A 15,546-nucleotide genomic window follows, 5' to 3' on the forward strand; every position below is an offset into this window, starting at 1 on the left:
CCTTAAAATGAGTCGAATTGGTAGGTGAGAGAGAGAGAAAAAACATTGGTGGCCCACTACTGACAGCCACATGTGAGAAAATTAAGAATAGTGGTCCACAGATCATAAAACTAAGTCTGAGTTTGCCTGTGTTCGTGAAATCCTGGTTACTACCACAATTACACGAGAGATGCTGCTGATTAGCAAAGTTTTTAAACTTTTTAAAGACATCAGTTTATGTTATTAGAATTAATTCCCCCCCCATTTGTGCCATATTAATAGGATTCACGTAAAATAAAAAAGCATGAGGGGCGTCTGGGTGGCTCAGTTGGTTATGCCTCTGAGTTGGCTCAGGTCATGATCTCACGGCTCACGGGTTCGAGCCCCGCGTTGGGCTCTGTGCTGACAGCTTGGAGCCTGGAGCCTGCTTCGGATTCTGTGTCTCCCTCTCTCTCTGGCCCTCCCCCGCTCATGCTTCCTCTCCCTCTCTCAAAAATAAATACACATTAAAAAAATGTTTTAAAAATGGTATGAACAGAGGCGAATTAGCTTGGCGGCCCAGGGTTTCTGACATCACTGTAATTTTTTGGCGTTATGGACATTCCCGGGAAACTTTTTGGATGCTACTGGGGAATTCCTGTCTCCTGGGCTTGGATACATCCTCCTATTACTCACAGGAAGCCAGCGCCCCTATAAAGGGGCTGCCGCACGAGCAGTGCTCTGCTGTTCTTGGCTGACTTCACCCAGAACTACCAAGTGGCACAAGACAGAAGCAGCCAGCGACACGAGGAGTCAGACGCGGACGCCACCGCCTCACAAAACAGTAAGTGCAGCGTAAGGGCCGTGAAACAAGATTATCCATATGAACAGATAGGCAGAGAGCCTTTGGATAAACGGCCTGGGCGGGTTCTTGTTGTATTCAGACTTCGTTAAAATCTGGCTTTTCTCTTGCACCTAAACGATGAAAATCTTAACTTGTGTAGGCATTCATTCCCATGATCTTTGAAACAAAGATGGGAGCGCTGTTATCTTTTACCTAAAATCTGCTGCTGCTGCTGCTGAAAACATCATTGTAGAATGAGCTCAGTGACTGGCTACCTAAAATTTCTTTCTGTGATGAATGTTGTACTTTTTCCCCCAGCAAGGCATTTCAAGACTCATCTTTTGATGACAAGAACCCTGGAAGTCATGACTGCTTCACGACTTCTCCCTGCTCTCACTCTTGGTAAGTCAATGTCATTCGTTAGACCAAGGTTTCTCATCCTTGACATTATTGGCAGTTTGGACAGGAAAATTTCTCCCCGTGGCCAGGGGCGGGGGGTGGGCTGTGCATTGTAGGGTGTTTTGCAGCATCCCGGTCTCTCTGCCCAGGGTGTTCTGCCCCGGGCTAAGGGCAATTTACTTTACCCCTTAGTGCCTCCCAATGTGTCAAGTGCTGATCATAAATGGCCTGCTTCCCAGAGGCATTGTGAGGCTCCAGCAGCATGGAGAGGACCTCGGACAGTGCTTGGTGGTGCATATTCAGTACTCAGGAAAGCTCAGTTATTCTGATTATTATTCTACTGTAGTGGATATACTGGTAGATGGTGGTGGGCAAGTGCAGGGAGAGCATCAAGCGGGGGGCTCAGTCCCCAAAGATATGCACAGTGAATGGCAGTTTCTCCATCTCTCCCCTTTCTTACTTTGGAAAAGAGGAAAAAAACTTGAGTCATCCCCAAGGCTACCACATGATGAAAATAAGAGTGCAAAGCCCAGTTAAAAGAGTCAGACCACAGCAGGACTAAACGTTCCATGCCTTTCACGCTTTCCTCTTTAGTGCTTCTCCTGCTTAAAGGGAGCAGAGCCTGGTCTTACAACGCCTCCACAGAAATCATGACCTTCGACGAAGCTAGTGCGTATTGCCAGCAACGGTACACACATCTGGTCGCGATTCAAAACCAGGAAGAGATTAAGCACCTGAACTCCATCTTGAGCTACTCGCCAACTTACTACTGGATCGGAATCAGAAAGGTCAACGATACGTGGACCTGGATAGGGACCCAGAAGCCTCTGACCGAAGAAGCCAAGAACTGGGCTCCTGGTGAACCGAACAATAAGCAAAGCAATGAGGACTGTGTGGAGATCTACATCAAGAGAGACAAGGACGCGGGCAAGTGGAATGACGAGAGATGTAGCAAAAAGAAGCTTGCCTTGTGCTACACAGGTACGGGGCTCGGGGCAGCCCTGGGAGGCAGTTTCAGGGTGGGGGGGGCGTCTTGACAAGGTGCGGACAGTGTGCAAGAATTGGTCTCCACTATGGTAATTTTACGTTCTAAACTACAGGGCTTTAAAACATCGTTTGGGAGATTACTTCTTTGACATTAGCAATCAAGGTCCAACCTCGTTGAGCTTAAAGCTCAGCTTTGGCATTGGGTGAAGCACTTCAGTTAAGATCTCTGGCAGTCCGCGTCCCTGGCGACGTCGCCAATGATCTCTGTGGCACACTCATGATGCGAAGGAACGCATTCTAAGCACAGTAATGATCTTCCTCCCCACGGATTGTGTTTCCTGCAGCTGCCTGTACCCCTACATCCTGCAGTGGCCACGGCGAGTGTGTGGAGACCGTCAACAACTACACGTGCGAGTGCTACCCCGGCTTCAAGGGACTCAGGTGCGAGCAAGGTAAGCGTCGCGTCGCCTTTGCCTTCACTTGAGTTGGTAGCGCCATCCCGCGTCACAGCTGGCTCTGGCGTCGGGTCTGCCTGTCTTCCCTTCCCTGGGCCACATGGTGCCCTGTGGCGGTCAAGAACCGAGGTCGTGAAGTCAAAGTCAGACCCCACCCCCAACCAGCTTCAAAGCCCAGATTTACCACTCTGACTTAGGGCACCTGGACCAGGTAGTTAAAACCCCCCGAGTCCCAGCTGTGTCATTGCAAAAAGGAGGCTCATAATGGTATCAGCTTCAATGGTGAGGCTGATTGGAATGAATGCATAGTGCCTGGCACATAGGAAGCGTAAACAGTAGTTATACCTTCCAGGGTTTTCTCACTTCATGCAAGATGACAGAGAGCAACACTGATGTGGTTTCTCCTTTCAGCGGTGACCTGTCAAGCGCGGGAAGCCCCCGAGCACGGAAGCCTGGTTTGCACCCACCCTCTGGGGACCTTCAGCTACAATTCTTTTTGCTCTGTCAGCTGCGAAAAGGGCTACCTCCCAAGCAGCACAGAGGCCACGCAGTGCACGTCCACGGGAGAATGGAGCACCCCCGCTCCTGCCTGCAATGGTAAATCTCTCTCCGAATGCCCAGAACATTCTCAAACTCATCCTTCATTGCCTTGTTTTGTTTCGTTTTGTTTTGGATCCAACGTCACAACATTTCCAAAACTCCAGGGAAAGTTCTTTCGGTTGTTTTTAGTAGGACTTCCCTTAGCCAATATGTATGGCCAATAGGGTGCCTGCTTGGTTTGAGAGAGGTTTATATCCCATGTTTGCAGTGGATGCTTCTCCGGCTCTGGTGACTTGTAAGCAAGTGCCCATAACAGCAGAACCCACTTGAGAAATCATAATGACTTGTCTTCTCCTGCTTAATCTCTCTCATGCAGTGGAGATGGATTTAAGACCATGGTAGTCAAGCAGCCCCCATATCTATTTTTCTCTTCAGTCTTTTTAATCTTTTAAGAGAGACAGAGAGAGAGGGAGGGAGAGAATCTCAAGGAGTCTCCGTGCCCAGCACAGAGTCCAATGGAGGGCTCAATCTCAGGCCTCTGGATCATGACCTGAGCTGAAATCAAGAGCCGGAGGCTTGACTAAGCCACCCAGGCGCCCCTCTCTCTCAGTCTTATCTTTCTAGGCCAGAGACGGAAGCTTTTGGCTTCCAGGTCCCGCTGGGCTGACATAAATGAATGTCCTGTGTATGTCAGGACATAACAGGACATAAATCATGATCTAGAATCTGGGTTTTTTTCTTCGTTTTCGCCTTACATAACATAGATCAGGGACATCGTAAAGTAGACCAGAAACCACTCAGCATAGTCAGAGTATAAATCAATCAGAGAAGATGAAAGTGTTAATAAAAAAGCATCAAAGTTTTACTGTGTGCGCGCGTGTCCCCAAGACTTATCTTAGGACTTTGGGATCTGCCGTTTGAAGGCTGCTTCCTTGCCCTGTTATAAACTCCAATTCAATAGGCAGCGAACATATCTGTAAATTTCATGGTGTCTTTCAAATCCCCAGTGGTCGAGTGCGATGCTCTGACAAATCCTGCCAACGGAGTCATGGACTGTTCCCAAAGCTCTGGAAACTTCCCATGGAACACGACTTGTGCCTTTGCGTGTGAAGAAGGATTTGAACTAATGGGATCCCAGCGCCTCCAGTGTACCTCATCCGGGAAATGGGACGCCGAGAAGCCAACGTGTAAAGGTAGAGTCGCTCCACATCAAGATTGACCATAAACATTCTTTTTCTCAACCTGTACTTGAAATTGCCCATAACTGGCAGGGATGAGAATGTGTCAAGGACGGCGTCATACGTAGAGACGCACTTAATACCCGGATAAGCACTAAAACTTAATTCACTTTAAAGCAAGAGCAACAGTGTGGAAAGCAAGCAGTTTTCGCTGTCGGGTACTGGTATTCTTGTAGCCAGATACAGCACAGAATGACTTCCAGTGGCACGAAGCCACGAGACCCGAATCAAGCTGCAAAGCAGACACATTTCATGCGCTACCTTCTTACCTTCTTTGCATTTTGGCATCATCTGTAAGCATCCAGGACCCATCAGTTGCTTTCTGATTACATAACCTTTTCGTCCTGACGGTAACTCCTTCGAGTGTCAGAGCAGTGGTCAGGAACCACTGGTTCCGTGAAAGGCCTCCCTTTACTGAATGCCATTGTCCGTGAAGGGACTGGCGTTCGGAGAAAACACAGGCATCTTCCCAGTTGTCCAGGGAGTCATGAAGAGCCTTGAGACCTCTGAGTGTTGCTTCGTCTATGATGAACCGGGTTCATTCATCAAACGCCAAGGGCCCTCCAGTTCCTCCGCAATGTTTTCTGACCATGATTTTGGTGTCTCAGCTTTTCAGTGCAAAGCCTTGTCCCGCCCAGAGAGAGGCTACGTGAGTTGTCTTCCTGCTGCTTCTGGAAGTTTCCAAAAGGGGTCCAGCTGTGAGTTCTTCTGCGAACAGGGATTTGTCTTGAAGGGATCCAAAAAGCTCCAGTGTGGCCCTACAGGCGAATGGGACAGTGAGGAGCCCACGTGTGAAGGTACAGTTTTTGTCTTTATTTTAACACAAAAACCATGGGAGGGCTGGAGACGTGACTACGTGCGAAACCTTCCGCTGCCCGATACAACTTTCTGATAATGTGCTGGCTCGTGTGTTCCAGCTGTGAAGTGCGATGCCGTCCGGCAGCCGCAGCGCGGCTCTGTGACATGTACCCATTCCCCCGCTGGAGAGTTCACCTACAAGTCCTCCTGCGCCTTCAGCTGTGAAGAAGGCTTCAAATTGCGTGGGTCAGCTCAAGTCGAGTGCACATCTCAGGGCTGGTGGACGCAGGAAGTCCCCTCCTGCCAAGGTAGGACTGAATTTAGACCTTAAGGAGCCTAGGTCAAAAACTTCACGTGTATCTGAACCTCGATTGCCCCACGGGCCTTGATCCTAACTTGCTACGAGCTGAAAACCAAGGAGTGCGTCTAAGTTACGCCTGCTGATGGCTTTTCAATCAGGGTTAGACGTTTTCCAGTAGATCTTTATTAACCGCCGCGCGTGTGCCTGTCGTTTGCAGCCGTACGATGTTCGGGACTGGCAGCGTCGGGAAAAATGAACGTGAGCTGTGACGGGGAGCCCGCGTTTGGCGCTGTGTGTGCGTTTGCGTGTCCTGAGGGGTGGACCCTCAATGGCTCCGCAGCTCTGACGTGCGATGCCACGGGACACTGGTCCGGGACGCCGCCTACCTGCGAAGGTGAAGCATTAGTTGGTGCGGGTTGCCTGGGGGGGGACTAGACGGAAGAAGGGGAAAGCCAGGAACCATTCATTATGTTCAGGCCAGGGGGGTTGCCAAGGTGAAAAAGCTGGTGACCGTTTCATTTTATGGGCATAGAGGGAGAACCGAGGAGGTGACACGTGGGCGGAATAGGTAGAACTGCGACGAGGGCGAAAAGGGGAGCCAGAGGTAAAAGTAGGGGGGAAAGGAGAGCAAGGGAGGGAGAAGAGAGCGCGTGTAGAAGAGAGCGCAGTAGGGACCCAGGCGCAGTGGGTTCTGTTCTTCAAGCCTGGCAGGTGAGGGCACTCCTGGCCGTGGCCGGAGACAGGCCCGCGCAGGTGGCTTGGGTCGATCTCAGAGGCCTGGAGTGCCCTGTCTCTCCCTCGTGCATTGAAGTAGACGGCTTATCCATGTGCCAAGAAAAGGGCACAGAAGACTTTACGTTCAGTTCCTTCTCGTGAAAGTTCTTCCCTCCTGTGTCTCCCTAGCTCCCACTGAGTCCAGCATTCCCTTGGCTGTTGGACTCACCGCCGCTGGGACCTCCCTCATGACGGTAGCATCATTTGTCTTCTGGCTTCTGAAACGCCTGCGGAAGAGAGGTAAGGGAGCTTGGGAACGTACTCCAAAAATGTTTTTTTGAAAAATGTCTTTTTTTTTCCTCATTGGTGAGTCATGTTCTCTCTTGCACGTTTCTAAAATTTTCTTTAATGTTTATTTATTTATTTTGAGAGAAAGAGAGCACAAGCAGGGGAGGGGGGCAGAGAGAGAGGGGGGACGGAGAGAGAATCCCGAGCATGGAGCCTGATGTAGGGCTCGAACTCGCAAACTGTGAGGTCATGACCCGAGCTGAAATCAAGAGTCAGACATTTAACCGATCGAGCCACGCCGGTGTCCCCTCTCTTGCACGTCTCGGCAGTAATTAGACTCTAGTTACAAAACACTAATAAACTGCAGTGTAATTGAGCAGTGGTCCTAGGGAAAGAGTTTACAGTACAGCTTGAAGTGGGGGAGGGGTTTTAGGAAATAAAAATGTTCGTTGTGTTCACAGCAGACAACTCCAGGGGGTGCCATTCACATGGAATTCTGTGGTTCCCCTCGGAGTGGGTGCAGTGAGCCTGCCATGATGGGTGCTCCCAGGAAGTGGCTAAAACGGCTCCGAAACATTTATTTGGAATACAGGCTTCAATGTGGGAAATCTCCTAGGGAATACGCCAACGCGTGTAGCCACACTCACAGTTTGGCTCTACAGAATATTTGACATTTTTAAAAATTAAGTTCTGACATTTATAAAATAGGAACTTTCACGTAAAATCTAGATTTGGGACTTCTCATGAAAAACGGGCAGATGAACTTGGCAAGCTGAGCGGGTAGCTATTGGCCAGCATTAGAAAGCTGCTGGGCCCCTAGGATGACTGTGCATTTCACACCCGCTGCCCCCAAGCTGTGTTTGCACTCTGATTATTACAGGGGCCCTGAAGGCATTGGGTTTGCAGTCCCTGGAGGATAGAGTCATATTGTTTCTGAATTTAATACGGCCCTGAGAGTCTTTTGGTCCAACTTAATGGTTTTCTTTTTCTTGCAGCAAAGAAATTTGTTCCTGCCAGGTAAGTTGCATTCTTGTCCAAAGCATGCCTTTGAACATTCTACACATTTTTCCCTGTTCATGTCGGAAAACGGTGCTTTACTTAGTGTTTTTACGCACTCCACAGCAGCTGCCAAAGCCTCCAATCAGATGGATCCTACCAGATGCCTTCTGAGTCCCTTTAAGTCCAAAGGAATCAGGTAAGACTTGAAAACCATATATGATTTTGAGAGAGCATATCCTCCAAACCTGCCAGTTTCTGGGGGGAAAGTCACCACCTTCACGGTGTTGGATGGAAAACTGTTTCATTTCTTTGTAGAAGGACAGGAACAAGGATCTGGGCTTTATTGAGTCACTTCACTTGTGAAAGTTATTAATAAAAATGATGACAGCTAACCTTTATGTGGCACTTAGTATCTTCCAGAAACTGTTCTGAGTTGGGAATTCTAGGAGATAGAGACTTGTTGCTGTATTTCCTGTTATACAGATGTAGAACACGAGAGACAGACAAGTTAAATAACTTGCCTAAAATCTCAAAGCTAGTGAGTGACAGCCAGAATTCAAACCTAGGCAGTCTGGTTCTAGAATCTGTGCTCTGCTTTGTGAGAATTGTGAAGGGTCAAGTCCCCTTTACCCCCCCCCCCCCGAATAGATTTTGTTAATTAATAGTCTTTATTTTTTAAGGCAGTTTTAGGTTTACAAAAAAAATTAGCAGAAACTGGACTCCCAACATAATCCCTCACCCTCCAATTTCCTTTGTTATCAACATCCTGTATTAGTGTGGCATTTTGTTACAATTGATGGGCCAATATTGATACGTTATTATTAGCTAAAGTTCACCCTTTATATCAGTGTTCTCTCTTGGCTTTGTATATTTTACAGGTTTTGACAAGTGTGTAATGACTTCTATCCGCCATTAGAGTATCATATAGAATAGTTTCGCTGCCCTAACTGAATAAAGCTTTGAGGTTCATAGGTGGACTCCCCCGTGATAGTGAACACGGTGGTCCGTGGTGGACGGTGAATTTTGTTGTTGCTACGAATACAGAATATTAAGCGTCCTGATGCCATGCTCTCTCTGTTCTCAGGAACACAGTTTCCTCCAGGGAACTAGAGCCATACCCTGAAGATGGCAAGGACAGAGAGCACTCCTCTGGTCTCTGGCCCTCCTCACCTCCCACACCTGCTGCCTTTAAGCTGGGAGCGAGGCACCCACGAGGACTTCACCCGTCCAAACTCCAGTGAGCAAGGCCAGTCTGCCATCAGGGAGTCAGCCTTCTCTTTGCTGTTCTCTGTGTCTGGAAAGTACTGGCCGATGGAGGGAAAGCATATTCTCTTCCAGGCAAATGTGAAGGGACCCAGGCTCCACGATCTCAAGAATTCCTGTTCTATCTCTCCGCCCCGCTCACTGTGAGATCTCAGTGGAGAACCACAGGATTTTGTGGCCTTGCTTCTTTCTTTTGCCCCTCACGGTGTCTCTGCTGATTACATGGTTGCTGTCATGGGGCTGAAATATTGTCAAGAGTTTAGGGGAAACCGCTTGGCCAAAGATATTCTATCACCAACGTGAAAACAAATGACAGTTTTGTAATGCCCCCAGGCGAGTGCATGGGGAAATCCTACTTAATGCTCTGTGCGAGGATGACTAAAGGACAGTCTTAATCACTTTTCTCCCTGTGGGATTCACTGCTTTTTAAAGTGCTGTGAGGGATTGTGCTCTCTTTATTTGCATTGACGACAGGACAATCTTCCCTAATTCTTAATTCAGTGTATGTGTTTTAGAGACTCTAAACTATGTACACATTAGGACTGCAATAGGGTAGAAGTGACTTATCCTAGATCTTTGTTCAGTCACAGTTTCTAATGTCCCATCTGTAGTAACTTTATTTCAAAAAAGGGCAAATACTGTTTATAATGTTAACCAGGGTGAAGTTCTAAATTTTTTGTTCCCGTTGCTTTTCAAAACATTAGTATCAGCACAGTAGAATCTGAATGGCACGCGCTTATACACTGTCAGCTCTTTTTCCAGAGGTAGGTGGTTTTCCGTGATGAAAAGCTTCCATGGGGCCAAATGTTCCGATTTGCTAAAAGCAGAAATGCAGACAAAGGTACAACTCTTTGAATGTCTCTGTTGACAAAAACGTGTAGTCACACAGATGTGCTTTAGCATTTCTCCAAAGACGTTTGTCAGGGGTGACATGTCCACATATAATTCTCATATATTACATTAGATGTTAAATCCATGATAGGGACTCACCTTGTAAAAGATTTGTCTGGTGGGTTTTTTGGAAAGTGGAGACTTTTAATATTTATTCCCTAATTGTGTTATTCTGTTTGTCAGAGTGTTCGTGAAGAGAGGAAAGTCAGTATGAATGAGCGTATGTATTTATTTATCAGGGAGTTTAAAATTCCTCAGGGATCCCCACTGATCGTTGGCAGTGAGAAATTCTTGGCCAGTCCATTGCCCAAGCTTCTCGCTCCGTCTTGCAAGTTACGTGAGAATCAAAACTCTCCCACACGTACATTAACTTAGCATGTGTTGAAAATCAAAGTTTCTGACAAATGCGGGCTGCGTGTTGGTAAAGGCAAAGCCATAAGTAACCAGGGAGGTATGCTAAGTGTCAGAACGGTAGAGAATTTTAAGGGACAAAAGAACTCTGGAAAATAAGGGAGAGAGAAATAAACATCTACTGCAAGCAGACTACCTAGAGAATGAATTATTATTTTCTCTGAAATTGTTCGAATGTTGTAAATATTTATACTGTGATGTAAACAGCTGTGTGAAATGTAAATATGGTCCGTGTCTTAAACGGTTTTTAAAACGGGTTTTGAAAAGCATTTTAAATTATGATTCAAAATATTTTACAGTTTTTTAAAGTATGTATTTATTTAAGCTTATGCCATACCTATTTTGTATGTGATGTGGCCAGCGCAAAGTTTGATAATAAACGTGTTTATGTTTAGTGCTGTGTGTACGTTCTTTCTTAAAAATTCAATTTTATTTGGATAAAATTCACATGCCATAACATTCACCCTTTTTTCAGTGGACGGTCCGGTAGTTTTGGTGCATTCATAAGAGGGTACAAACATCACTGCAAGAGAGTTGTGGCTATAATCCAGGAGATTTTGTTCTTCTCCCTAATCTCCCAATGGTACCAAATCCTATCAACACTTCTTTTCATAACCCGTAACCAGCCGTGTTCTATTCCCACGGACAGCCTCGGAACAGACCCTTGTCACCATCCCTGGATTACATGATAAAATCCCCATGAACTCGTTGGTCTCCAGTCTCTGAATCGGCTGCTGGGAGGGACTGTGGACCCAAGTCACTGACAACAGCCCACAAATCATACAAAATCTAGTCTTTTCCTGTCTCCCAGCCTCACTTTACACCATGCCTCTTTAGACATGGCATTCCACCCAGGATGGAGAGCTGTGTCTGCCCACTTTGGTGCCTTTGAACACACTGGGTTGTTTCACCTGGAGTTACCTACCCCCATCAAGGACAACCTCCCCCCCCCCCCCCAAGCCACACACACTCCATTCTTTGCCTGCTGTCCTACTCAGGTTTCAGGTTCTCTGCTCAAGTGTCCCTTCGTGACAATAGGCTCCTTAGACTAGCTCACCTCTTCGATGCTCTCACAGCCCATATTTTTCTGCCTTCCTTTAATTACAATTAAATAATCTGTGTAATTGTTTCATACTTGTCTTTTCTACTAGATTCTAAGTTCCTTAAGGGTAGGAACACATTACCTTGTTCATTGCTGTGTTCTTAGAATGTAGCAGATTTCCGATACGCGGTACTCAGCAAATATGTTTTAAAGCGTAATTTGTATCTGAACAAATACAGATTTGGGCTCATGATAAGGAGCAGGACCCCTTTTCTCAAAGGGAATGAGTTGTCTCAGAAGGCAAGGTTTAAAACCCTGTTAGGGAGACAGGATATGTTTGGCAACAGGACGGAACAGAATGGAAATGAAGAAGAAATAGAGGAACTAGTTAATGGCCTGAAGGTTCAGTGAGGTAGGATGAAGAAGTGTCGCAGTGAGATACTTGAGCACCAGAGTTACAAGAATAGGTGGCCACGATTAAAGAGTGGGATGCGGGAGTATGTGATTGTAGAGGTGACACCGTTTTGGGTGATGTCAAAGTTGACGCTGTGTCCAGGGAAGAGGGTAGTTGAAGCTGAGTGGGGGAGGATGTTATTGGAGATCTAGGCCCCCAGTCGTGGGGTTACTGGTTGTTGTGTGAGACTGTGCATTCCTTCTACCCACGATAAACTCATGTTGGAAACTGCAGTGAACACAGCCTGGGTCGGTTGCAGGCATCTGTGATGGGGGTGTAGGCACAAGGGAAGGGCACTTCCTTTTATGGGCCTAGGGCTTCTGCTTTCAATGGCACTCAGTGAGTTTTCCTTCAGCCATCTCATGGTGGGCAAATAGTCCCCCAGCATTGGTTTCAATCTCTCCAGGGTTTTGTGATGGCTTATAATGCTCACCCACTCACTCTAGTTCTGCCCTTTGGGGAGCACAGAATAACTGAAAGACTACTATTCTCCACCCCCTCCCCCGGCCTCCCTTCAAGTGACCGCTAACATGTCCTGTGACCTTGCCTACCCCACATCTCTTCAGATTGAAGGTGCACCATTTTTAAAATTGTTATTGAGGTGAAGTTTATATAACATAAAAGCAACCATTTTAAAGCGTACAATCTAGAGTGATATCTAGTGCGTTCATAAAGTTGTGCAGTCACCACCTCTATCTTGTTAAAGATACTCTCATCAAAAGGAAATCTTGTACCCATTAAGCAGTCGGTCCCCATTACCCCCTCCCCTCCCCGTCCCTGGCAACCACCAGTTTGCTTTCTGCCTCTATTGATTTACCTATTCTAGATATTTCATATGAATGAGATCACACAATATCTGGCCTTTTGTATCTGGCATCTTTCACTAAGCATAATGCATTCAAGGTACATCCTCATCATAACCTGTATCTGTACTTTGTTCCATTTTGTGACTGAATTACATCCCATAGTATAGATGAATGCGCACTCAATTTAAGCCAAACTTCTCATTGTATTCTCGAGAAAAATGTTTTCAACAAACACAAAATCCATTCATAGGACTCAGAAGCATCCATTTGAAAAATGCTTTGATAAACGCCAAAACCACAGCACGGATGCACTCAGTGAGAGGAACTTGGTGAGGGGCACGGAGATGTGGTCTGAGTTCTCTAGAAATCTAACTTGATATAAGGTCAGAATTTAAATGTATAGGAGAATGAATAAATTGCATTTTTTATCTGACCATTTCACTAAATAACTCTCCCTACACTTCAGAAACCAACGTTGGATGGACCCGAGGTTTCTTCTCTCCATCAAGGGCCCGGAATTCTGGTACACCATGTAGACATAGTCCAAATCTGGAGCCTAAAGGTAGTTGTGTCTGGGTGCCAGATGACCTAAACTGGCTTTCTGAAGAAAACCCTGGATTGGTATATGGTTTTCAAAGAAGAACAAAAATGTCCAACAAAGCGTAGAACAACAAAGACATCCAACAAAAGAGTAAGACTGGAAAAAAAAGAAAGGAGATATAAAGTCTTTTCTTAGTGAAAGAAAAAGACACTTGTAGCTTATGACCCCAAAGGGGTTCGTTTATCCATTTATTCATCCATTGGCTCAATTGGCATTTATTGAATGCTGGACCTTCTGCTTCTGAAAATGTAGAGGATTGATATTCTGAAAACTCTACTGCTCTGATCTTTTGCATTTCCAGGTGGATTATAATAACCTGTTTAAATGACTAGCTGAGCTTCCAAAAAAGAATGGAACCCCAGAGGACAAAAATGATTAGGAAGCAGGCACCTGACCAATGTAAGAGTTTGTGAGCCAATGTGAGAACTTTAGATTTTACTCTGAGTAGGCTGGAAAAGCGCCGGAGGGGTTTGAGCAGAACAATGGTCTGACTTGTATTCTCTCGTGCTGGGTATCTTCTTTCCCTCGGCTACCCTCCCTCACCATCCATGCATTCTCAGGCCTCCCTGCCCTATGTCCCAGGAGGCTGGTTCCTGCAGACTGCATCACTGGTGGGCTGGTGCCTGATTGTTTGACTAATAAGAGGCCCTACAGGAGATCAAAGAGAAAGAGGAGAGAGTGGTCAGCGTATGTCTTACTCAGCCTTTCCCTGCTTGGGTATTCTCTCTAGAAGCAGTTGCATCTCTCCTCCACTACAGCTCCTGATGGGCAGCCTTTCCTGGAGGGTTGCAACTCTCATTGGGTTCTGATAACACTGTCTCCTCCCTTGAATCTTCAGTCCCAGGGATACAGCCGCTTCCTGCTACTTCCAGTCCCTGGATGCCTCATTTTCTCTTGTTTATTTTCTTAGTCTTGCCCAGCCTACGTAAGTGGTCTCTCTACTAAAGGCTCTTCAGCAGGTGAAGGCTTCACTCACCAGGGGCGAATTCTGTTTCTGGCTGGGACCCTGAATGATATGCATTTTAACTGAATCACTTAAATTGTTCTGTTGAAAACAGGCCATAAGAGGAAAAGGGTAGAAACATGGAGTCTTGATGTGGGGGGCTTTTGCAATAACATAGATGAGAGATGACGCTGGTCTCAATGAATCATAGAATGGAAGCGATTGAATATTTTGATGGTAAAGCCAATAAAAGTTGCTAACATATTGGATATGATTGGTCAGAAGAAGAGGGAGAGCTCAGTTAACTCCAAAGCCTTTGGCTAAAGTAACCGGAAGAATGGATTTATAATTTGGAGAGATGGCAAGAGGCTTGGGAAGAGGAATTCAGAAGTTCGGTTTGGCACATGTAAAAACTGACAGGCTTTTTCAACAACTAAAAGGAGATATCCAGTGGGCATTGGGCTGGGAACAGTCCTGGCTGGAAATACAAATTTGGGACTCGTCACCATTTAGATGCTCTTCAAAGTTAAGAGGCTGGCTTGGATCACCACATCAGTGAAGGGAGAAAAGAAGAAAAAGCAGTGAGCTGGAGCACTGCAAAGGCGTGGAAAATGGAGAGCTGAGGGCACATCAACAAACGAAACAGAGAAGGGACAGTCCGTGAAGTGGGAGGAAAACCAGGGGCTGACTGGTGAAATAAGATGAGAACAGAGGGTCGGTTGTGCTGGCTTTAGTGAAGGGGAGGACCTTGGTGGGAGCAGTCTCAGGGAAGCACTGTGATTGAAAATCTGATTGGGCAAGGGTCAAGGGAGAATTGAAGAAGACTTAGAAACACAAGTCTAGACGTTCCTTCGGGCATAACAGTAGGCATATTGGCACTTCACAGGGCTCCTTGGCTCCAGGTTTGTCCCCACTTCAGCTTGTCTTCCAAGCTCCTGGCAGACGATGTGCAGCCTAATAATCAAGAGCATGAGCATCAGAACCAACTGGCTTGGGGTCCAAACCCCAGCTGTGTCTCTTACTAGCTTTGGGACTAAGCCCAACTTTCTTAAGCTCTCGGAGACTCTTTTAAAATGGGGGTGACGACAGTGCCTGCTGGTGAATAGTAGTACTTAACCTTCCTAAAGGTTAAATAAGGTGATACATATGGAGGGTTGAGCTCTATGGCTATTGCCGTTGTTACTGATGTCTTTTAAAAAATACAAATCTGATTATGTCATAACTCTTACTTTCCATTGCCCTCCATAATATAGGTCCTAATTTCATATGAAGTCTAGTTCCTTCACATGTGACACACAAAAAACACAAAAGTACTCTAGGGCCCCAAACTCCTTAGGGTAAAAAGGTGGAGCTGCTTTGCTCTCTTTAGAGCTTAACTTTAGGAGGTGCCATTAATGAGGACTTCCACTAGGGGGCGAGCAAGGAAAGAGGGAGAAGGAATTAGACGTCAACCTGTCAGGTGAGCAGAAGTTTAACAGACATCGTAAAAGGGAAGAAAAAATAGGAAAAAAACAGAGAGGGAGGCAAACCATAAGAGACTTTTAAATACAGAGAACAAACTGAGGGTTGCTGGAAGGGAGGTGGACGGGGGATGGGCTAAGTGGGTGATGGGCA

The 15,546-nt window shown here is 46.4% G+C and overlaps 1 protein-coding gene across 2 annotated transcripts; it reads left to right on the plus strand.

Moving 5' to 3' along the window:
* Positions 1–716: 716 nt before the first annotated feature.
* SELE (selectin E) lies at positions 717–10,480 on the plus strand. Of its 2 annotated transcripts, none has more exons than XM_019424286.2 (13): positions 717–802; positions 1,121–1,204; positions 1,796–2,182; positions 2,533–2,640; positions 3,055–3,240; positions 4,191–4,376; positions 5,030–5,218; positions 5,339–5,527; positions 5,738–5,914; positions 6,424–6,534; positions 7,518–7,539; positions 7,645–7,717; positions 8,606–10,480. In XM_019424286.2, the coding sequence occupies exons 2-12, from the start codon at positions 1,147–1,149 to the stop codon at positions 7,700–7,702; spliced, it is 1,671 nt and encodes a 556-aa protein (XP_019279831.2). In that variant the 5' UTR covers positions 717–802; positions 1,121–1,146; the 3' UTR covers positions 7,703–7,717; positions 8,606–10,480. The 2 variants fall into 2 exon arrangements, with proteins under 2 accessions (XP_019279831.2, XP_019279840.2); XM_019424295.2 differs by having other exon boundaries at positions 718–802; positions 1,125–1,204.
* Positions 10,481–15,546: the final 5,066 nt, after the last annotated feature.

The sequence above is a fragment of the Panthera pardus genome, unplaced genomic scaffold, assembly GCF_024362965.1.
Source record: "Panthera pardus isolate Hobbes unplaced genomic scaffold, ASM2436296v1 HiC_scaffold_21, whole genome shotgun sequence".
Classification (NCBI taxonomy): Eukaryota; Metazoa; Chordata; class Mammalia; order Carnivora; family Felidae; genus Panthera; species Panthera pardus.